Genomic DNA, 23,661 nt, shown 5'->3' with positions numbered 1-23,661 from the left:
GAAGGAAGGAAGGAAGGAAGGAAGGAAGGAAGGAAGGAAGGAAGGAATGTATAATCACGTGGAACTTAGCCTGAGCTCCCAGGCAGACAAATTTAAAGCTCAGCAAAGCATACAGAAGATGGAGTTCACAATACAGTCATCTTCTCCCCATCCCTTCCCACCCTAGCTGAAGCCACAAAAGCCCTGTGGCAATCAATAGATATTGGGACAGAGATGGTTAAGATCTTAAAAGTTCTTATGAGACACATGCCCTTGCCATAGGAATCGAGTAAATGTCCTAAACAAACTTGGGTCCAGAAAAGAGGTGTGTGGTTCCAGCACATCACTTCATCCTTACCCCCAGAGAACAGACCTTTTCCAATATGGTCATATTATTGATGTTAATTTTATCTTTAGGATAACAATCCAAATGGCCTTAGGTGCTATTTTTTCAGGAGTTTTCTCCAGCACACTTGATTTTCTCATATTGGTAGACAATGGCATTAAAGATATTGAATCAACAGGTTACATTGAAATATAGCCAAATGTCAAATAATTTTTAACTGATATCAAAAGTCCCACAGTTTTCTTGCTCCAGAATCACATGACCCAACAAGGCACCTGCATATAAGCAGCTGCATTAGGTGACTACTCATGGAGGTCTTAAAGGTAATGCATTTATCCATTCATTTTTTAAAAATTACAGAAACCCTTATGCCCCAGGTCATCTCCATGACACTGCTATTAGAAATTACCTCAGCTTCCTGTTTTTATTTTGTTAATGTTTTTATTTATTTTTGAGGGAAAGAGACAGAGAACTAGTGAGGGATGGGCAGAGAGAGACACACAATCCAGGCTCTTGTCAGCACAGAACCTGATGCAGGGCTTGAACTCACAAATGGTGAGATCATGACCTGAGCCGAAGTCGGACACTCAAATGTCTGAGCCATCCAGGCACTCCCCTCAGCTACTCTTACAAAGGCATTCATGAAGAAGAGAGCTAACCCAGTATATTTAGTTTAGGAGGAGAGAAAAAGAGAATTATGCAGAGTAATGCCAGTCTACATTGCAATCTCCTATCTGGGATAAGCTAAATGAAATAAGGATTTTAATCTCTTTTGTTCACTGCTATATCCCCAGTATCTAGGAAAAATACCTAGCAAACAGTAAACATTCAATAAATATTGACTTAATAATTCATAAATAAACAAATCTCAGTTTCTTCTTTGGACAAAGAAAATGAAGCCCCTCTGCTATTCCAGGAACATGCAGTAATTATGGGTTTTTTCACAGCTTCCAGACACATGAAAGTCTCAAATACTCTCAACACCTCCAGCACCATCACTGGCTTCATCCTCCTGGGCTTCCCTTGCTTCAGGGAGGGGCAGATCCTCCTCTTTGTGCTCTTCTCTGTTGTCTACCTCCTGACCCTCATGGGCAATGGGTCCATCATCTGTGCTGTGCGCTGGGATCAGAGACTCCACACCCCCATGTACATCTTGCTCGCCAACTTCTCCTTCCTAGAGATCTGGTATGTCACCTCCACTGTCCCCAACATGTTAGCCAACTTCCTCTCTGACACCAAGGTCATCTCCTTCTCTGGGTGCTTTCTCCAGTTCTACTTTTTCTTCTCCTTGGGTTCTACAGAATGCTTCTTCTTGGCTATTATGGCATTTGATCGGTACCTTGCCATCTGCTGGCCTCTACATTACCCCATTCTTATGACTGGACATCTCTGCACTAACCTTGTGGTCAGCTGCTGGGTACTTGGTTTCCTTTGGTTCCCAGTACCTATCATTGTTATTTCCCAAATGTCCTTCTGTGGATCCAGGATCATTGACCACTTCCTGTGTGATCCAGGTCCCCTATTAGCACTCACCTGTGCCAGAGTCCCAGTAATGGAGTTTTTTTGGACTATTATAAGTTCCTTGCTCTTATTTATTCCTTTCCTCTGCATCATGGGTTCCTATACTCTGGTCCTGAGAGCTGTGTTTAGAGTCCCTTCAGCAGCTGGACGAAGAAAAGCTTTCTCGACCTGTGGGTCCCATCTGGCCGTGGTTTCACTGTTCTATGGTTCGGTGATGGTCATGTATCTGAGCCCAACATCTGAGCATGGGGCTGGGATGCAGAAACTTGTGACTCTGTTTTATTCTGTAGGAACCCCACTCATTAATCCTGTGATCTACAGTCTAAGGAACAAAGATATGAAACATGCCCTGCAGAAATTTCTAGGAATATAAAAGTTATGACCTTGATAAAGAAAAATGGGGGTAATTGGCCTACCTTCATATTTTTTCAGGTGAAAAAAATTAGTAACTAATACCACTCTGAAAATTGTTCATCCTATTATTGAGCTTATTCATCATGGCTGTTTCTACTTTTCCTGGAATCATGAGAGCAAGAAAAGACTCAGAGACATTATCCAATTCCCTCATTTTATAGATGAAGAAGCTGGGGAATGGAAATTTTGAGTGACTTGCTCTGGCCATAACTATATAATGCACAGAAAAATCTTTTTAAAGAGCTGTTCTTTCTACTCATAAAGAAATAAATACATAATAAACTATAAGAAAGTATTATTTTTTGCCATTCAGATATGTAGCCATCAAATAGTCTTTCATCTGAGGAGGGGGAAATATATACATTACTGATAGAAGTGTAAATTGGTGCAACTTCTACTTAGGACAAATTGCAAAACAATTTAACAAAATTTAAAATGCACAGTATCCATTAACAGCAAATGCACTCACTCCTAAATACCTAGCCTACACATATAATCAATCACGCATATGTGAAAATATGCATGCAAAAGAATATTTATTGTTGCAGCATTGTAATACCAAATTACTAGAAATCACAAATGCCCATTTATGGAGACCTATTTAGATAACTTATGATGTGCCCATGCAATGGAAAATGATATCGAATTTTTTAAATGAGGGAGTTTTAGATGCACATAGATGGAACCACCCACAAGTTATATTGTTAAGAGAATAAACAATGTATAATACATAAGCTGTCATTTATGTATAAAATCATAAATGTGTACGTGTGTGTTTAAAGGATAGAATATCTTTCAAAGGGTAGATATGAAATCTAACAGTGGTTGAACTTCGGAAGGAGGATGATTGGGAATGTCTTAGATACAAGGCAAAGGAAAATATTTTCACTGTGTACTCTTTGGTATCCTTGATACAACATTTATTGATGATGATGATGATGATGATGTCATCTGTATTAGAAAAATTTCCAAGAATTGGATCCTGAGGAACAGTGTTTCCATAATTCCTGGATTCCTTGAGGAATCTATAAAGCAGGGTGTCTTCCCTGGGTCATAGCATATGGAGTCAGGATCTAAGAGCCCACAGATATCTTTTCATTCAGACTTCTTGGTTCTGGAGAGACGATGTAAGAATTACTTTGTCATCTGAGGATTTCTGGGAGGAAATAAACTGTTGAAGTTATATCTAGTTTCTTGTCAGAACAATTATATTTATTATATTCTTTATTGTTCACTCATTTATCAAAAACATTTAATGAATACCTTCAATATGTCAGGTACAGAGTTAGGAAATGAATCAAATAAGGTGAAAAATCACATTTGAGTCCTCATGGAACTGACAGTTTACGATGAGAAAAAATTTAAATTGTGAGGTGGATTATGACCAAGAGAGATATTAGTTGTTACAGAAGTCACCTGGAGAACAGTGTGTGCAAAGTAAGGAGAGGTGAGGGGGAAAAGAGCAGGAAAATGAATTATTCCCACGTAGCTAATTATAGCTCATAGTCTACAGGATCACAGCAATAAAAAGGTCAGGAGTATCCCTGAAAAGGGTCTATTAAGCTCTTTTTTTTTTAATTAACTAATTTATTTATTTTTTAATTTACATCCAAGTTAGTTAGCATATAGTGCAACAATAATTTCAGGGGTAGTTCATTAATGCTCCTTACTACATTTAGCCCATCCCTCCTCACACAACACCTCTAACAACCCTGTTTGTTCTCTATATTTAAGAGTCTCTTATGTTTTGTTCCCCGCCCTATTTTTGTATTATTTTTGCTTCCCTTATGTTCATCTGTTTCGTATCTTAAATTCCTCATATGAGTGAATTCATATGATATTTGTCTTTCTCTGACTAATTTCGCTTAGCATAATATCCTCTAGTTCCATCCATGTAGTTGCAAATGGCAAGATTTCATTCTTTTTGATTGCCGAGTAATACTCCATTGTATAAATGTACCACATCTTTTTTTTTAGTTTTTATTAAAAAACATTTAATTGTTATTAAAATTTCAATAAGATACCACTTTGAATTCCATGTATGGATCTCATAGCAGTCTGTGAAACTCAAGTCAGTAATTCCTCAATTTATTTCATTAATCTTCAGATGAAAAATTAAGATTCTCAGAAGGTTGTAATTCAGTCTTTCTCTTTTTTTTTTGTAATTTAACTTTATTTTTTATTTTTTAAAATTTACATCCAAATTAGTTAGTATATAGTGAAGCAATGATTTCAGAAGTAGATTCCTTAATGCCCCTTCCCCCTCCCAGAACCCTTCCCATTTAGCCCATCCCCCCTTCCACAATCCCTCCAGCAACCCTCAGTTTGTTCTCCATATTTATGAGTCTCTTTTGTTTTGTCCCCCTCCCTGTTTTTATATTATTTTTGTTTCCCTTCCCTTATGTTCATCTGTTTTGTCTCTTAAAGTCCTCATATGAGTGAAGTCATATGATTTTTGTCTTTCTCTGACTAATTTCACTTAGCATAATACCCTTCAGTTCCATCCACATAGTTGCAAATGTCAAGATTTCATTCTTTTTTGATTGCCGAGTAATACTCCATTGTATACATATACCAGATTTTCTTCATCCATTCATCCATCGATGGACATTTGGGCCCTTTCCATACTTTGGCTATTGTTGATAGTGCTGCTATGAACATGGGGGTGCATGTGTCCCTTCGAAACAGCACACCTGTATCCCGTGGATAAATCCTTAGTAGTGCAATTGCTGGGTCGTAGGATAGTTCTATTTTTAGTTTTTTGAGGGACCTCCATACTGTTTTCCAGATTGGCTGCACCAGCTTGCATTCCCACCAAGAATACAAAAGAGATCCTCCTTCTTCTCCGCATTCTGGCCAACGTCTGTTTTTGCCTGAGTTGTTCACTTTAGCCATTCTGACAGGTGTAAGGTTGTATCTCATTGTGGTTTTGATTAGTATTTCCCTGATGATGAGTGATGTTGAGCGTTTTGTCATGTGTAGGTTGGCCATCTGGATGTCTTCTTTGGAGAAGTGTCTATTCATGTCTTTTGCCCATTTCTTCACTGGATTATTTTTTGGGGGGTGTTGAGTTTGATAAGTTCTTTATAGATTTTGGATACTAACCCTTTATCTGATATGTCATTTGCAAATATCTTCTCCCATTCTGTCAGTTGCCTTTTAGTTTTGCTGATTGTTTCCTTCCCTGTGCAGAAGACTTATTTTGATGAGGTCCCAGTAGTTCATTTTTGCTTTTGTTTCCCTTGCCTCCGGAGACAGAGACGTGTTGAGTAAGAAATTGCTGCAGCCAAGATCAAAGAGGTTTGTGCCTCCTTTCTCCTCAAGGATTTTGATGGCTTCCTGTCTTACATTGAGGTCTTTCATCCATTTTGAGTTTATTTTTGTGTATGGTGTAAGAAAGTGGTCCAGGTTCATTTTTTTGCATGTTGCTGTCAAGTTTTTCCACCACCATTTGCTGAAGAGACTGTCTTTATTCCATTGGATATTCTTTCCTGCTTTGTCAAACATTAGTTGGCCATACGTTTGTGGGTCCATTTCTGGGTTCTCTATTCTGTTCCATTGATCTGAGTGTCTGTTTTGTGCCAGTACCATACTGTTTTGATGATTACAGCTTTGTAATAAAGCTTGAAGTCTGGGATTGTGATGCCTCCAGCTTTGGTTTTCTTTTTCAAGATTGCTTTGGCTATTCGGGGTCTTTTCTGGTTCCATGCAAATTTTAAGATTGTTTGTTCTGGGGCACCTGGGTGGCTCAGTCGGTTAGGCGGCCGACTTCGGCTCAGGTCATGATCTCGCGGTCCGTGAGTTCTAGCCCCGCATCGGGCTCTGTGCTGACAGCTCAGAGCCTGGAGCCTGCTTCATATTCTGTGTCTCCCTCTCTCTGACCCTCCCCTGTTCATGCTCTGTCTCTCCCTGTCTCAAAAATAAATAAACGTTAAAACAAATTTAAAAAAAAGATTGTTTGTTCTAGTTCTGTGAAGAATGCTTGTGTTATTTTGAGAGGGATTGCTCTATGAAGCTCTTTTAACTCCAACTCATGTTCACCAATTTACTGCAATTATAGGCAAAAGAAGTCTAAATATAAAACATAACAAAAGTTAAAAACACAACATCTGCAAAGGAACATTATCATATAACTAAAATGTGGAAATTATTCTTCAAGGCTCATGAAACTTCAAATAGCCCATCTGATTTCCTTTAAGGTAGGAACCACAAGAGCTAGTAACTGTATCAGTTCTTTGCCCTGCCCTTTACATTTAGCATTATATCTCAAAGTAAAGTCATTTTTCTCTGAAATATGTATTTTTATATTGAAAATATCTTCTTTTATTTACACAGTGCTTGTTTATTATAAACATGTTTAGACACAAAGTATAAACAGATATAAATCACATTATCCTAAGATAACAATCATTAAATTTTAGGTAATCACCTCATCAGTCAGACATGTCTATATGCATATGCATATTATATTAAGAATATAATTGATATCAGTGTATATATATAATTTATACCCACACATATATAGTTTTACATATATGGTCACAACAGACATGCTGTCTCTATGGAAGACACCCTTCACTTTATTCTTCACTTTTCTTTACTTTTTCTTTACTTACTCTTCCTTTCTCCCTTCACTCCTTCCCCACTTCTCTCCAAAAACACCTGACACTCCCTAAATAAGAATATTAACAACTAATGTATATCATTCTATGTTGTTCTCCAACCCATATAATTATATATTTACACACACAGAGACATACACCTTCACAGTTTTCACTGGGAAGTTTTCACAATGCATACTTATTTTTATCATGATTTTTTCACTTAACATTATGTTGATGAATTCCTTCAAAGTCAACTACTATAAATTTTAACTCATTCTTCTTCTTGGCCCTTTAATTGTTCATTTAGCACTATTTACTCAGCTGTTTCTCTACTTCTATGCATTAACTTCCTATTTTTATCCCTATAAACAATGATGCAACACACACACACACACACACACACACACACACACTCTCTAACGTACTTGGGTCTTTATTTTTATGGGATAGATTTTCAGGAGTGTGGAGAAGGAGTTAAGATGGCAGAGGAATAGGAAGACCCTAGGTTTGCTTTGTCCTCAAGCACAGCTAGATAAATATCAAATCGTTTTGAACACCCAAGAAATATATCTGAGGACTGAGAGAGCAAAACTGCACAACTAGAGGTGAAAAAACCACCACATTGTGGAAGGTAGGAACTGCAGAGAGTTGATTTGGAGGAGAGAAGAGCTGTGGGTGCTGTGTAGGGGACGGAGCCCTGATTGTAGAGAGAGAAAGGAGAAAGAGAGAGAAAGAGTGAAAGTGCACATGGGGAATTTCACAAGAAATACTCCCAAAACCATTAACTGGAAAAAGGAGAGGGGCTGACTATTGCAAGTTCTTATAAGCAGTGGAGCTCAAAGTCTGAAGTTTTAGAAGTCTGAGTCATCACCAGGGTTGTGACTAGTGAACTTGGCGGTGCTCTAGTGGGGAAAGAGGGTGGAGACCCAGGAGCAGGTAGTGTGGTTTGAGGATCCTCTGGGTCGCACAGGGAGAAACAATTCCCCTACTTGGAGTGATCTGAGAGCTGGGACACAGCCTGCCCAGGAGCAAAAGAGCCAGCGGGCACCATTGAGTTGCCCCATTCACTAACATAAGAATGGGGATGCAGAAGGGAAAATGGATGATGGGCATTGAGGAGGGCATTGTTGGGATGAGCACTGGGTGTTGTATGTAAGCCAATTTGGCAATAAATTATATTTTAAAAAGATTAAGACAAACAAACAAACAAAAAAAAAAGAATGGGTATGCTGGCTGAGGGCAGTAAGCCTTGGTGCCTGCTTTCTCCTGTGCTTTACCATAAATCTGAACTGCTGCGTGTTCACGCAACCAATATCTTGGATAAGCCAGCACTGGCCATAATGAAACAAGATCTCCCCCAGATGGTTAGCATGGGTGGCACTACACAGATCTCCAAAATTTGAAGTTTTGAAACCCAAGTGGCTACCTGAGATGAAAATGCATGAGTGCTGTGCTGCCTGGCAGGTGGACAGCTCAGACATAGGCAGGGTGAAGACAGGGATCTGGTAGAAGCAGGGACACAGGAGAAGTGATTGTTTGCTCTTCTGTGAGGGCTTCCTGAAGAGCGGCAGGCAGAAGCTTACCATTCCACGGGGGAGAGCAGGGCAATGCCATTTTCACCCCACCCATAAGCACGGACCAACTTCAGTGAACAAAACAGTGCCAACAAGTGGAGCCCAGAAGTGCTGACACGAAGCCCCACTCCCATGCATCCTGGAGAAGCATCTCCACTAGGGCAAGTCCCTGCAGCAGGCTCCACCTCCACAAGATCAGTACAAACTCCTGGCACACACACAGTCTACTGCAAGTGCTGCAAAGCTTCAGCTCCAGGGGATATATGATCTAACTTCTTTTGTTTTTTTCTTTTGATACAGAAAAGGCAATTTTTATTGGTTGATTGATTGATTTAATTTAGCTTCTTTTAACAAGCAGACAAGAACACGTCTAGAATCTAGCTTCCCTATCTTTTCTTTTTTAACATCGACAATATGCCAAGATGGAGGAATTCACCCCAAAAGAAAAAATAAGAATAAGTAATGCCCCAGTGATTTCATCAATACAGATATAAGTAAGATGTCTGAACTAGAATTAAAACAACACTTATAAAGATACAACTGGGCATGAAAAAAGCATAGAACACTAGAGAATCCTTTACTACAGAGATAAAAGAACTAAAAACTAGTCAGGCCAAAAAAAATGCTATAACTAAGATGCAAACCCAAATAGATGCCATGACAAGGATGGATGAAGCAAATGAATGTATAAGTGATACAGATGATAAAATTATGGAACATAATGAAGCTGAAAAGAAGAGGGAAAGAAAGATAGTGAATCTTGAATGTAGGCTTGGGGAATTCAGCAAGTCTTTAAAGCATAATAACATTCATATTATAGGAGTCCCAGAATATGACAGAGAAAAAGGAGCAGGTTTATTTGGGCATATTATAGCTAAAAATTTCCCTAACCTGGGGAAGGAAACAGACATCAAAATCCAATAAACACAGAGAACTCTCATTAAATTCAACAAAAGCCAGCCATCATCAAGACATATCACAGTCAAATTCACCAAATACACAAACAGGAAAGAATCCTGAAAGAGCAAGGGGAAAAAAAACCCAAAACCTTAACCTACAAGGGAAGACAGGTCAGGTTGACAGCAGAACCTTGGCAGTCCAGAAGGGAGTAGCAGGAAATATTGAATGTGCTGAATGGGAAAAAAAATATGCAGCCAAGAAATATTTAACCAGCAAGGCTGTCATTCAGAATACAAGGAGAGATAAAAAAGTTTCCCAGACAAACAAAAATGAAAGGAGTTCGTGACAGTTAAACCAGTCCTGCAAGAAATATTAAAGGGGACTCTTTGAGTGGGGGGAAAAGGACCAAAAGCAGCAAAGACTAGAAAGGAAGAGAGAATATCACCAAAACACCAACTTTACAGGTAGTGCTATGGCACCAAATTCATATCCTTCAATAATTACTCTGAATGTAAATGGACTAAATGCTCCAAACAAAAGACATAGGTTGTCAGAATGGATTAAAAAAACAAGACCCATCTATATGTTGCCCACAAGAGACTCATTTTTGACCTAAAGACACCAGCAGATTGAAAGTGAAGAACTATCTATCATGCTAATGGATGCCAAAAGAAAGCCAGTGTAGCCATGCTTATATCAGACAAACTATTTTTAAAGCAAAGACTGTAACAAGAGATGAAGAAGGGCTTATTAAGGGGTTTATCCACCAAGAAGATTTAACCATTGTAATTACTTATGCCCCCAACTTGAAATATATAAATCAATTAATAGCAAACATAAAGAAACTTATGTATAATAATACCATAATATTGTGGAAATTTAAAACCCTACTAACAGCAATGAACAGTTCACTAAGCTGAAAATCAACAAGGAAACAATGACTTTGAATGACACACTGGACTGGATGGACTTAACAGATATATTCAGAACATTTTACCCTAAAAGCAGCAGAATACACATTCTTCTCGAGTGCACATGGAACATTCTCTAGAAGAGATCACATACTGGGTCACAAATCAGCCCTCAACAGGTACCAAAAAAAAAAGATTATACAATGCATATTTTCAGATCACAGCGCTATGATATTTGAAATCAACCACAAGAAAAAAATTTGGAAAGCCTTCAAATACATGGAGGTTAAAGAACATCCTACTAAATAATGAATGGATTAACCAGGAAATTGAAGAAATTTAAAAATTCATGAAAGCAAATGAAAATGAAAACATGACAGTCCAAACACCTCTGCAGCAAAGGTGGTCCTAAGAGGAAAGTACATTGCAATTCAGGCCTATCTCACAAACCAAGAAAGGTCTGAAATACACAAACTATCCTTACACCTAAAGGAGCAGTAAATGAAGCCTAAAGCCAGCAGAGGAACGGAAATAATAAAGATTAGAGCAGAAATAAATGATATAGAAAGAAAGAAACAAACAAGAAAGTATAACATGTCAATGAAACTAAATGTTGGTTCTTTCAAAGAATAAACAAAATTGATAAACCTCTAGACAGATTTATCAAAAAGAAAAGAGGGATGCCTGGGCAGCTCATTTGGTTAAGCATCCGACTTCAGCTCAGGTCATGATCTCACAGTTTGTGGGTTTGAGCCCCACATCAGGCTCTGTGCCGACAGCTCAGAGTCTGGAGCCTGCTTCCAATTCTGTGTCTCCCCCTCTCTCTCTCTGCCTCACCCCCCACATGTGTTCTCTCACTCAATCTCTCTCTCTCTCTCTCTCTCAAAAATAAAATAAAAATAAACATTTAAAAAAAGAGAGAGAGAGAAAGAGCCCAAATAGACAAAATCACAAATGAAAGAGGAGAGATCACAACCAACACCACAGAAATATAAACAATTATAACAAAATACTATGAAAAATTATATGCCAACACATTGGGAAATCTGGAAGAAATGGAAAAATTCCTAGAAACTCGTGTACTACCAAAACTGAAACAGAAAGAAATAGAAAATCTGAACAGACTGATAACCAGCAAAGAAATTGAATCAGTAATCAAAAATCTCCCAACAACAAGAGCCTGGGCCAGATGGCTTCCCAGAGGGACTCTATCAGACATTTAAAGAAGAAATAATACCTATTCTTTTCAAACTGTTCCAAGAAAGAGAAATCTAAGGAAAGCTTCCAGATTCATTCTACAATACCAGCAACCTTGATTCCAAAACCAAAGACCCCACTAAAAAGGAGAATTAAATGCTAATGTCCTTGATGAACCTGGATGCAAAAATTCTCAACAAGATACTGTCAAATCAAATTCAACAGCACATTAAAAGAATTATTCACCATGATCAAGTGGGATTTATTCCTGGGTTGAAGGGTTGGTTCAATATTTGCATGTCAATCAATGTAATACACCACGTTAATAAAAAGAAAGGGTAAGAATCATAGGATCCTGTCAATAGATGCAGAAAAAAAAGCATTTAACAAAATACAGCATCCAATCTTGATAAAAATCCTCAACAAAGTTGGGATAGATGGAACATACCTCAACATCATAAAGGCCATATATGCAAGGCCCATGGCTAATATCTTCAATAGGGAAAAACTGATAGCTTTTCCCATAAGATCAAGAACAAGACAAGGATGTCCACCTCACCATTATTATTTAATATAGTACTGGAAGTCTTAGCCTCAGCAATCAGACAATAAAACGAAATAAAAGGCATCCAAATCAGCAAAGAAGTCAAATTTTCACTATTCACAGATGACATGATCCTCTATGTAGGAAACCCAAAAGACTCCACCAAAAATTTCTAGAACTAATACATGAATTCAGCAAAGTCACAGGATATAAAATCAATGAACAGAAATCCATTGCATATCTATACACCAATAACAAAGCAGCAGAAAAAAAATATCAAGGAGTCAATCCCATTTACAACTGCACCAAAAACCATAAGCTATCTAGGAATAAATCTAAAGAGGTAAAACGTCTATACTCTGAAAACTATAGAAAACTTATGAAAGAAACTTAAGAGGACACAAAGAAATGGAAATACATTTCATGCTCATGGATTGGTAGAACTGACATTGTTAAAATATCTATACTAGCCAAAGCAAATACACATTTAATGTAATCCCTATCAAAATATCACAACATTGTTCACAGTGTTAGAATAAACAATCCTAAAATAAGTATGGAACCAGAAAAGACCCCAAATAGCCAAAGCAATCCTGAAAAGAAAACCAAAGCTGGAGGCATCATAATTCCAGACTTCAAGCTATATTACAAAGCTGTAGTCATCAAGACAGTATAGTACTGGCAAAAAACAGACACATAGATCAATGGAACACAATAGAAAACCCATAAATCAACCCACAAGTGTATAGTTAACTAATCTTTGACAAAGCAGGAAAGAGCAGCCAATAGAAGAAAGACAGTCTCTTCAACAAATGGTGTCGGGAAAACTGGACAGAAACATCCAGAAAACTGAAAATTGGCCACTTTCTTACACCATACACAAAAATAAACTCAAAATGAATGAAAGATCTATGTCTACATTTTAACTAAACTCCCAGCTGTGGGACTCGGGGAATGAAATATATATTCAGTGATGTGTATGGAGGTACAAAACAGAGTATCAGTGGGTTCATGTCACACAGAAAGTGCTCAGTAATGTTAGGAAAAGAAGAAAATGAGGATTAAGTATATAAGGACACCAATGAATAAATACAGATACATCAGAATTGTCAGTGCCCCTGGGTCATGATAATGGGATAGTGCAATGGATGTTCAGGTATGAGTCATTGGCCATGACAGAGAGCCAGCAGCATTCAGTAGTGTCAGGGAAATGAAGCAGAAGTGAGCAAAGTAGTGAAGAAATAAATGGTGTTGGACTGAATTTTGATCAGTATACTGTGTGAATGTGCAGGAAATGAGAATGTAATCATTACCCCCAACAATTCATCAACATAGCCTCATAGAACAATGGATCCAAACTCCATGACCTCCCCATGACTTCATGACCTTCCCATGAACTTTAGTTTTTCCACTTACTAGTTGTGCAATGGCAGAAAGTAACTAAAATCCTTTAAGTCTCAGTCCCCTTGTATGTAAAGGTAAAATTAAATATAATCTTTGAAAGCCCCATAAATCGTTCAAATTATTGTTCAGTCCCAGGCAAACATCAATTATTTTTATGATGATTATTGCATAGTTTTGCATTAGGGTGAGAAGGGGATGGGGAGTTACACCAGACGGTTTTATTGTTAACCCTTAATTCATAATTCAATAAGATTAAGAAGAGAGGGACTTCTGGGTAGCTCAATCAGTTAGGTGTCCAACTCTTGGTTTAGGCTCAGGTCATGATCTTGCAGTTCGTGAGTTTGAGCCCCACATTGGACTCTGTGCTGACAGTGCAGAGCCTGTTTGGGATTCTCTCTCTCCCCTCTCTCCCCTCTCTCTCTGCCCCTACCCTGCTTGCTCTCTCTCTCTCTCAAAATAAATAAACTTAAAAAATAAAAGATTAAGAAGAGAGTTTTAGAAACATAAGCTTATATTTTATATAACTGTTAATCATTGGTAAGAGATAAGTGATATACAGAAGGATATTTTCTATTGAGGCTGTGAGTAGGGTGTGATATGCCTTTTCTGAACTAACGCTATAATTCCGAACACAAAGACCATATTCAGTTTAGCCAGAGAGATGGTTAGCCCTATTCCGAGTTGCAAGGAACTAAATTATCAAGTCAATCAAACAATTAAGATAAAAAATTTAATAAGGAAACTATTGCAGACCCTGCAAAAAAAAAAAATGGTAGTCAGTCAATCTCACATCACTTAGCCATCGTATCAGAAACATCTAAACCAACTATTTCCAAAACTCCTTTGTATTGTATTTGTACAGCCAGCAAATCTAACTCTATTTCCCCTGAGTGGACACCCACAGTCAGTGAGTGACACTGACATGATCTATGGCAAGGACCTGAGCAAGTACCCATGTCACATGTCAGCTCCAACTGAACAGTCAGTATACATAGAGCCTGTTCATCAATACTTTAAAGGGAGAAGATAAAGAATCAGGGAGTTAAATGCTATTCCCCACTACAATACTCAAAAGAGGTAGGAGTTAGAGCCTGTCCCACCCCCTAACTTGATGTAAATGGGATGACAGAAGTGATACCCTAGGTCATTCCATTGACATTCACTAACTGCTGGTCTTTTTACATTTAATAGATACATGAACATTTATAACACCTCCAAAGTGCCAACACTCTGACTTCTCTTGCCCTGAGATTTGGATCCTCCCCTTTGTGCTCTTCTATATTGTCCACCATGGACACTACATCCTACAAGCTCTATTGGTATATGGCTTCCAGCTAAATTCAGCCAATGGGAAACACTATCAGGAGATCAGAGGCAAGGAAGAGAGATAAGTTAGCTTCAGCCTATATACCCAGGCAAATGGCGATTATTCCTGTGCTTTTGAGTGCCCCACTCTGGCCACTTCCAATTCTTTAATGGTGAGGTGGCTGTGGAACCAACAAGATGTTCGCACAGACAGCCTACACCCTCTCCCTTTCTAGATCAAGCCCTGAGTATGTAGGACTCTGGAATTCCTTGCTCTAATGGCCCCAAGTCCACTTCCAGGGCCTGTGTGAACCTCTTCCCTTAGTCTATTTTCTGAATGGCAGACTCTGTGTACATTCCTAGATCATATAGGTGACAACTGGAGCCAATGTGAAGGATGTGGACAGAGCCTGGATATACAAGCTAGATGTCCTCCTGTGAGTATGAGGGCCCCTCACATTGTGGAACAAATTCAAGGGTAAGAAGAGAAAAGAGTAAGCCACAAGCCGGAGTCAGGAGTCAGAGGTCAGCTCTCTCCACACCACCATTCTACATGAAACTCCCAGGAATCTGAGAATTCAAATTTGAACCTAATAGTCTAAGTCCATACAAAGTACACCTGAAAATGTAGAAGCATATGATATGTTTTACAGAACAGTTTGTTAGTTTGATTTTTAACTTTTAAATATTTAGATTTAACTTTTAAATATTTAACTTTTAAATATTAGTATGTGAGTGTCCACTTGTACTTGTGCCCTGGGACCCACAAACATTCTGGCTCACCCTGAACAGTACATTTCTTCTGTGTTTCACTACTTGGTGCTAGCAGTGGCTGCATCTCTCTATGACTGCAGCTTCTCTCAGAGGATACCTGCTTGACAGCTCCAGCTCTCATGGGGGCTCCTGAACACTATTTCCTCTCTTGATCTTTTCAGGTCTTGTGTAATGATAGTTTCTCAGTGCTACTAGTCTCTGAGTACCTCACTATCCATTCTTGATTCTCTTAACTCTATGTGTCTATAAAAAGTCTCTTAATTAGAGTCTCTTCAGCTGAACCCTCTGAATGAACTTGTGTTCCCCAATAGGACCTTGGTGGATACACCTGGCACCATGTTGGTGAAGTATGTGAGCCACCTCATAGTGTAAGGTATAATGAAAAAGAACATCAGATGGAAGGAGGAATGTCCTAAAAGAAATAATGACATGAAATTTATTATCTTTGAAAAATAAATATTTTGTTCTTCCTCCCCGAGGAAGGACTATTATATTTTTTGATGAACATACTCTTTGATCCATTAAGTCTAGGTGTCAATCCCAAAGAAACAACTTGTTCCCAAAGAAACAACTCTTTTTTTTAACATATGCATGCTTTTATTTTTTTTTTTATTATTTTATTTTATTTTATTTTATGTATTTATTTTATTGTGATTTTTTAATATAATGTATTGTCAAGTTGGCTAACATACAGTGTGTACAGTATGCCCTTGGTTTGGGGGGTAGATTCCCATGGTTCAACACTTACATACAATAACAGTGCTCATCCCAACAAGTGCTATCCTTAATGCCCACACTCATTTTCCCCTCTCCCCTACCCCCCATCAACCCTCAGTTTGCTCTCTGTATTTAAGAGTCTCTTATGGTTTCCCTTCATCCCTCTCTGTTTGTAACTATTTTTCCCTTTCCCTTCCCCCATAGTCTTCTGTTAAGTTTCTCAATTTCCACATATTAGTGAAAACATATGATATCTGTCTTTCTCTGACTGACTTATTTCATTTAGCATAATACACTCCAGTTCCATGCATCCACATTGCGGCAAATGGCATGATTTCATTCTTTCTCAATGCCAATTAGTATGCCATTGTGTATATAAACCACATCTTCTTTATCCATTCATCAGTTGATGGACATTTAGGTTCTTTCCATAATCTGGCTATTGTTGAAAGAGCTGCCATAAACATTGGGGTACATGTGCCCTTATACAAAGGATACAGGAGCATAAATTCCTAGTAGTGCTATTGCTGGGGTCGTAGGGAAGTTCTATTTTTAATTTTTTGAGGAACCTCCACACTGTTTTCCACAGCAGCTGCACCAGTTTGCAGTGCAAGAGGGTTGCCGTTTCTCTACATCCTCACCAGCAACTGTACTTTCCTGAGTTGTTCATTTTAGCCACTCTAACTTGTGTGAGGTAGTATTTTGATTTGTATTTCCCTGATGGTGAGTGATGTTGAGCATGTTTTCATGTGTCTGTTGGCCATCTGGATGTCTTCTTTGGAAAAGTGTCTATTCATGTCTTTTGCCCATTTCTTCACTGGATTACTTGTTTTTGGGGTGTTGAGTTTGGTAAGTTCTTTATAGATTTTGGATATTAACCCTTTATCTGATATGTCATTTGCAAATATCTTTTCCCATTCCTTGGTTGCCTTTTAGTTTTGTTTATTATTTCCTTGGCAGTGCAGCTTTTTATCTTGATGAGGTCCCAATAGTTCATTTTTGCTTTTAATTCCCTTGCCTTTGGAGATGTGTCGAGCAAGAAACTGCTGCAGCTGAGGTCAAAGAGGTTGTTGCCTGTTCTCTCCTCTAGGATTTTGATGGTTTCCTGTCTCGCATTTAGGTCTTTCATCCATTTTGAGTTTACTCTTGTGTATGGTGTAAGAAATCAATGTGATACGTCACATTAATAAAAGAAAGGATAAGAACCATATGATTCTGTCAATAGATTCAGAAAAAGCAGTTGATAAATACAGCATCCTTTCTTAATAAAAACTCTAAAGAAAGTTGTAATAGAAAGAACACACCTAAGCATCATAAAAGCCATATATGAAAAGCCCACAGCTAATATCATCCTCAGTGGGGAAAAACTGAGAGCTTTCCTGCTGAGATCAGGAACACAACAGGGACTGTTGTTCAAACAACTGTTGTTTAACACAGTATTGGAAGTTCTAGCATCAGCAATAAGACAACAAAATGAAATAAAAGGCATCAAAATTGGCAAAGAAGTCAAACATTCACTTTCATATGTAGACACACTACTCTACACGGAAAACCCAAAAGACTCAACCAAAAGGCTGCTAGAACTGGTACATGAATTCAGCACAGTTGCAGGGTACAAAATCAATGTACAGAAATCAGTTGCATTACTATACACCAATAATGAAACACCAGAAAGAGAAATCAAGAAACTGATACCATTTACAATTGCACCAAGAACCATAAAATACCTAGGAACAAACCTAACCAAAGAGGTAAAAGATCTGTATGCTGAAAACTATAGAAAATTTATGAAGGAAATTGAAGAAGACACAAAGAAATGGAAGAAACAACTCTTAATAAGCCTTTAAACACAATAACAGCTAACATTTACTGGGTACTTCCTGTGTGTCTGGCATTGTTCTAGGTATTAGCTCAGTTAAACCTCACAATAATATTATGAGGTGGTCACTGTTGTTACTTCCATTTTACACACGAGGAAAGGAGGGCAAGTTGTTTCAGTGACTTGGTCAGGAATGTTAGTGAGTTTAGAGCCAGGATTTGAACCCCTGCACTTCAGTTCTATCCATCTCTGCTGCTTCATTATGATAGCTGATTATATATGAACCACTGCTAAACACTTTATAAGCATTATCTTTTTTAGTCCTAATGAAGTAGGCACTATTATACTCATTTTACAGAGAGGAGACTAAGGTATGGATAAGAATATAATTGCCCAAAAGCAAACTTATAATAACGACAGGTTAATTCAAACCCAAGTCATCTTAGCCAAAGCACATACCCTCACATACTGCCATTTTGTCATACCTTAGTTACAAACAATATCAAATACGGAAAACATTCTCAGTGTTAAAAGTTTAAAATCATTTAAAATGCTTACTTAATGTTTAGGACTTGTAAATGGCTAATTAGAACTTTAAGTAAATGGATATAATATTGAAAACACACTGTTAATCCTCTGTGGGGAAAAAAAAGAAGGAAATAAAAAATCTAATCCTTGGGAAAACTAAATGTTGGAATAAATATACCAATGATATCCTGTGTCTCTAGTAAAAGTATACTTGATTTTTTTCTTCTTTTGATTTTTGCTTTTTCTAACTACCTACATTAAGTACAGAGTATATCAAGAGGAATTTCAAATTATAATTAAGTATGTTATTTTATTAATAAAATAGTAAACTTGGCTCAATGATTCCTAGGTTTAAAGGACTGATATATCTTATGTTTATTCACCCATTATGAAATCTCAATAACTATACTGTTCACTTAATTCTTTGTGATAAAAATTGTATTTATAATGTCAGAATATATATCATTCATTAATTTTTTCAGAATTAAATCCAGAGAGTTAATCCATGGCAATAAATTCATGGGGAGCAGGAAAGCAGGAAGATTAGGAAAATGTCTATTTAAAAATTGATAGAGAAAAGAAAAGGCTGAGAGTCTCACTCAGCTTGATCTCTCTCATACTACAGAGAATATAGTAACTTTCTTTTCTCCGATAGCTCCTCAGAAAATGCAGATGGCAAAATCCTAAACAAGACACACTGGGACAATTTCTGGAGCCCTCCAGCCCACTCTGGATCTTCATGTGTCCATCATATGGCTTTCTGGGGAGTTTGGCTGGGAAGGCATTATAATGCCAAGAAAGATAAGCCAGAGTCCTCTCCTGAAAACAGCCTTACCTGAGCCTGCCATGGATTGCGCAGATTACAAGAACTGGGTCTATATCTGCACTTCCCTGGACCAGTGTAGTAGGCAGAATAATGACATTCCAAAGATATTCATGCCCTAATCTCTAAACCTATGAACTCTAAGGTAATATGGTTGCATTGTTTTTAGCCACTAAATTTGTGGCATTTGTTATAGCATCAATAAGAAACTAACACAATAAACTGGATAAGAACCTGGAATATTCATATTGTAGTAATACTCTGAAGGAAACTGTGTGCCAGGGAGGATGTGAACACATCTTCTGTTTTGACTATGTAAGTAACTACTTTGGGAAAGAAAGTAAAGCATGCTACTCTCCAGCTTAGCCAGCAGATGATAAAATAAACAATTAGTATGATCCAACTTGGTAGCAAGCTTCAAAATATGGTAGTAAGTTTAAAAAGTTTAAAGAAGACACATCTAATAAGCCTATGCATATAAGCTCAACTAATCTTTGGAATAGGACTAAGAATACCAAATGGGGAAAGGATAGTGTCAATAAATGGTGTGAGAAAACTGGATATCCATGTACAAAAGAATGAAATTGGAACTATATCTCACACCATACACAAAATCAGCTCAAATAGATTAAAGACTTAGATATAAGACCTAAAACTGAAAAACTCCTAGAAGTAACCATAAGGGTAAAGCTTCCTACTACAGGGGAAAAGTTTCTGGTCTGAGCAATGATTTTTTGGATATGACACCAAAAGTACACGCAACAAAAGCAAAAACTAAGTGATACTACATCAAACTAAAAATTCTGCACAGCAAAAGAAACAAACAAAATGAAAAGCGACCTGAAGAATGGCAAAGTATTTGCAAACCATACATTTGACAAGGGGTTAAAACCCAAAATATATAAAGAACTTCTACAACTCAAAAAATTTTTTTTAATTTTTACCAAAGTTTATTGGTGAATGCTGAGTGGCTATGCTAGTTTAGTTTCATAATTAGCATAAAGAGAAACAAAAAACAGGACATCTGGGTGGCTTAATCAGTTGAGCGTCTGACTTGGCTCAAGTCATGATCTCGCAGTTCATGAGATGGAGCCCCACATTGGGCTCACTGCTGTCAGTCTGAGAGCACAGAGCCTGCTTCAGATTCTCTGTCCTCCCTCTCTGCCCTTCCACTGTTTGCACTCTCCCAAAAAAATAAATAAAATTTTAAAAAGGAAAGAAAAAAAAAGAAAAACAGAAAACATGCCCATAATCTAATCTTGTCCAGCTACTATGACCAGTGAAAAGGAGATGACAGAATTAGGTAAGGCAAAAGTGGTTTGCTCTTTCTCCAAAAAAGTTGTAGAGTGAGTCATATGGAGAATAAGTGTAGATTACATATTTATAGGTGAATTTGAAGAGTAGAATTTCATAATTCACCTTTCCAAACAAAGTACATAATAGTTTTAAAGAAAACATTAAAAAATAGCACCCATCTCACAGCATTTAACTTGTAAAAAGTTTATTTGGAAAAAATGTTTGACTGGGTTGTTTGAAACCTGAAACAAATTTGTTCATCTAAACATTGCTACAAATGGTAGTAGGGCTATAATGTACCTGCCCCTATGTCTTTGTTGGTGTCTCCAGAAATAAATCCTGAGACAAGGATTCCAGGGCAGGTAGCTCATTTGGGTAATGAAGGGAACATTGACAGGGAAAAGTGAAAAAAGGAAGGGAAGTATTCCAACAAAAGGTACATTGTCAAGCCAGCTACCACTGTGGGTAATGAGATAATCCCTCTGGAGAACCCCAAAGTAGCCAAGTAGACATCCCAGAGTTATCCCACTATATGATTGAGGAAGCTGGAATATTGACGCCCCAACTGTCATCTGTCTATAGTTGAGGGCTTCTGGTGAGTGCAGAGGTCATTAACTATAGAACTTCCTGCCTGGAAGAATAAAGAATGGGCAGGCAAAGCTGGTTTCCCAGTCAAGAAAAAAAAATTGGGAAATAAATGTGGATGTTGGCAGTTATGCTGAAGTGAAAAAAAGGAGGAAATATGGAGACAATATGGACAAGAAACCAATGATCTCCATTACATTATACTAATACCACCTCCAATAATTCTGTGAGAAAATATCTGGGCTGAGGGGAACAATTAGAGGAGAGGCTAACAAAAAAAGAAAAGGAATATAAAGAGGACATTTCAATAAATTAGTTCTCTTCATCTGCATGAGTAAATTAATCTCTCTGTGTCCCTCACCCCACAGGGCTTAACTCCCCTACTGCTAGTCATTAATGCAATGCTTCTGTCTACTTTTCAGAGGATAAAATTATTCACTCCATGAAAATATATGATCTTCCATTGAGTGCCTAAGTAGATTGATGTGACCATGACACAAGGACATCTATAGGAAATGGTGAGGAAAAGGAATATAACAACAATAGTAATAATAATGATGGGCTCAAACTGAACAGCAGGTGTCCTGATTTGCCAATTTTGAATCCTGTGTTGTGGACTGAGAGAAACATCAAAGCTGTTCAAACATGGAAATGAAATGAACTAAGTCTTTTTTTTTTAATTTTTTAATGTTTATCTATTTTGAGAGAGAGAAAGAGAGTGCAAGCAGGGGAGGGGCAGAGAGAGAGGGAGACACAGATCCAAAGCAGGTTCCAGGCTCTGAGCTGTCAGCACAGAGCCCAACACAGGGCTTGAACCCATGGACCACAAGATCATGACCTGAGATGAAGTCAGAGGCTTAACTGACTGAACCACCCAGGTGTCCCTAAAAAGTCTTTAAGATGAAACTCCTTCCATAGTTGGAAACAGGGAGAATGAGTTGTGCTAAAAGAGCTGCACCCCATCAGAGATGAGGAAGGCATAAAGCCCAACCCCTAGGTGCACCTGCTGGAGTGGAACTATGAACTGCCCTGCTCTGGCCTCTCTTGGACCTGGTAACTGTGCCCTGAGACTCAGCTGCTTGAGGCTCACAGAGCCCAACCATAAACAAGAAAGGGAAAGATCTATGAAGAAACTAGGTAGGAGCCAAGAAGATTGATTCCTGCTGTAACTGCGCAGCCCTCTGTGCCTGAGATCTCATGACACTTTCCCCCATCTCTCATTTCTGGAAAATCAGAAGAGGCTCTGTCCCTAAAACCCATGATTGACAACACTCAGCAGAGGCCCAGTGAGTGGCTTCCTTCATACAGCCACCATACCCCATGTTACTTTGATAGACTTTCCCTTGGGCAGCTGGCAGGTGCTCCAAGTAGTTTGGAGATTGACTAGACCTCTTGTCATCCCTGAGAAGTTTGTGGCTGGAAAAGGTAATATTTTCTACTCTACTGGAATACAAAGGCAGAGTGCTCGCTTCGGCAGCACATATACTAAAATCGGAACGATACAGAGAAGATTAGCATGGCCCCTGAGCAAGGATGACACGCAAGTTCATGAAGCGTTCCATATTTTTGCTAATTGGAATACAAAGGCAGAAGGCATCAGGGTCTCCAGAGAAAGCAGGCCCCATGGGAAGAAAAGAACTAGCACAGAACAGTCTCCTGATACCATTCTTCTTCTAGAAGTAGAAAGGTGATTCTCATGGGGTAGGGCTCACTCCCTGGAGGCTCTGCTTATAATCCCTCCAACCTCTGGCAAACACCAAGAGATCATCCTATTTCTACACTTTCACTCCTTGATGGTTTTGTGGAAGAGACCACCTCTCCTCTCCAGGAAGATCAGACACCGTAAGAGAAAACTTCAGGTTTGGATTGCCCTTTTGTCGCCTTGAGAGGAATGGAATCGTGCTTGGAGGAGAAAATAAACATAAAAGAGCTAGAAAAGCTAGAAAAGGTACTACCCCCTAAATAAGTCGCCCTTTTACTTTGCTTCAGGTACATATTCTAGAGCTAACAATTCCTAAGCATTTTTGTGTGTCAGGAGGTAGATAAGATTCTTCCACAGGTTCTCTCATTCAACCATTTGGTGAAAGTGTTACTCAGCTCATTTTACAGATGAACAAACCAGGAAATAGTTTATATAATTGATCTGAGAAAGTTTCCACAGTTGGTAAAGTATGATTTGTAATTCAAACCCTAGGCTCATTACTTCAAGTTGTTTGTTTTTCTACTATGCTTAGCTGCCTATTACACTCATAAATGAGAACATTGTCCTTATTTTCAAGGGTTTTGCAGAAATGACACAGGTGTGACAATATGTCCAAACCAAATGAAGTAAATGGATGTGCTGTTATGAGAGCAGACCAATAACCCTTTCATGTCATTGTGCCTTCTTAGACCTGCTTTAGGAAAAAAGTAAAATATCA

The 23,661-nt window shown here is 38.2% G+C and overlaps 1 protein-coding gene and 1 non-coding gene across 2 annotated transcripts; both read left to right on the top strand.

The window, feature by feature from the left end:
* Positions 1-1,250: 1,250 nt before the first annotated feature.
* Positions 1,251-2,219, top strand: LOC125909786 (olfactory receptor 11G2-like). The gene has a single exon (XM_049613252.1). It carries the CDS (start codon positions 1,257-1,259, stop codon positions 2,217-2,219), a length of 963 nt encoding a protein of 320 aa, XP_049469209.1. The 5' UTR covers positions 1,251-1,256.
* A 20,483-nt stretch (positions 2,220-22,702) lies between these two features.
* LOC125910443 (U6 spliceosomal RNA) lies at positions 22,703-22,809 on the top strand. Its single transcript, XR_007453953.1, has one exon. It is a non-coding gene; the product is annotated as a U6 spliceosomal RNA (small nuclear RNA).
* Positions 22,810-23,661: the final 852 nt, after the last annotated feature.

This window comes from Panthera uncia (genome assembly GCF_023721935.1).
Source record: "Panthera uncia isolate 11264 chromosome B3 unlocalized genomic scaffold, Puncia_PCG_1.0 HiC_scaffold_1, whole genome shotgun sequence".
In the NCBI taxonomy this organism is placed as follows: Eukaryota; Metazoa; Chordata; class Mammalia; order Carnivora; family Felidae; genus Panthera; species Panthera uncia.
Note: the sequence above shows the minus strand (reverse complement) of the source record. Positions and strands in the feature narration are given on the sequence as shown.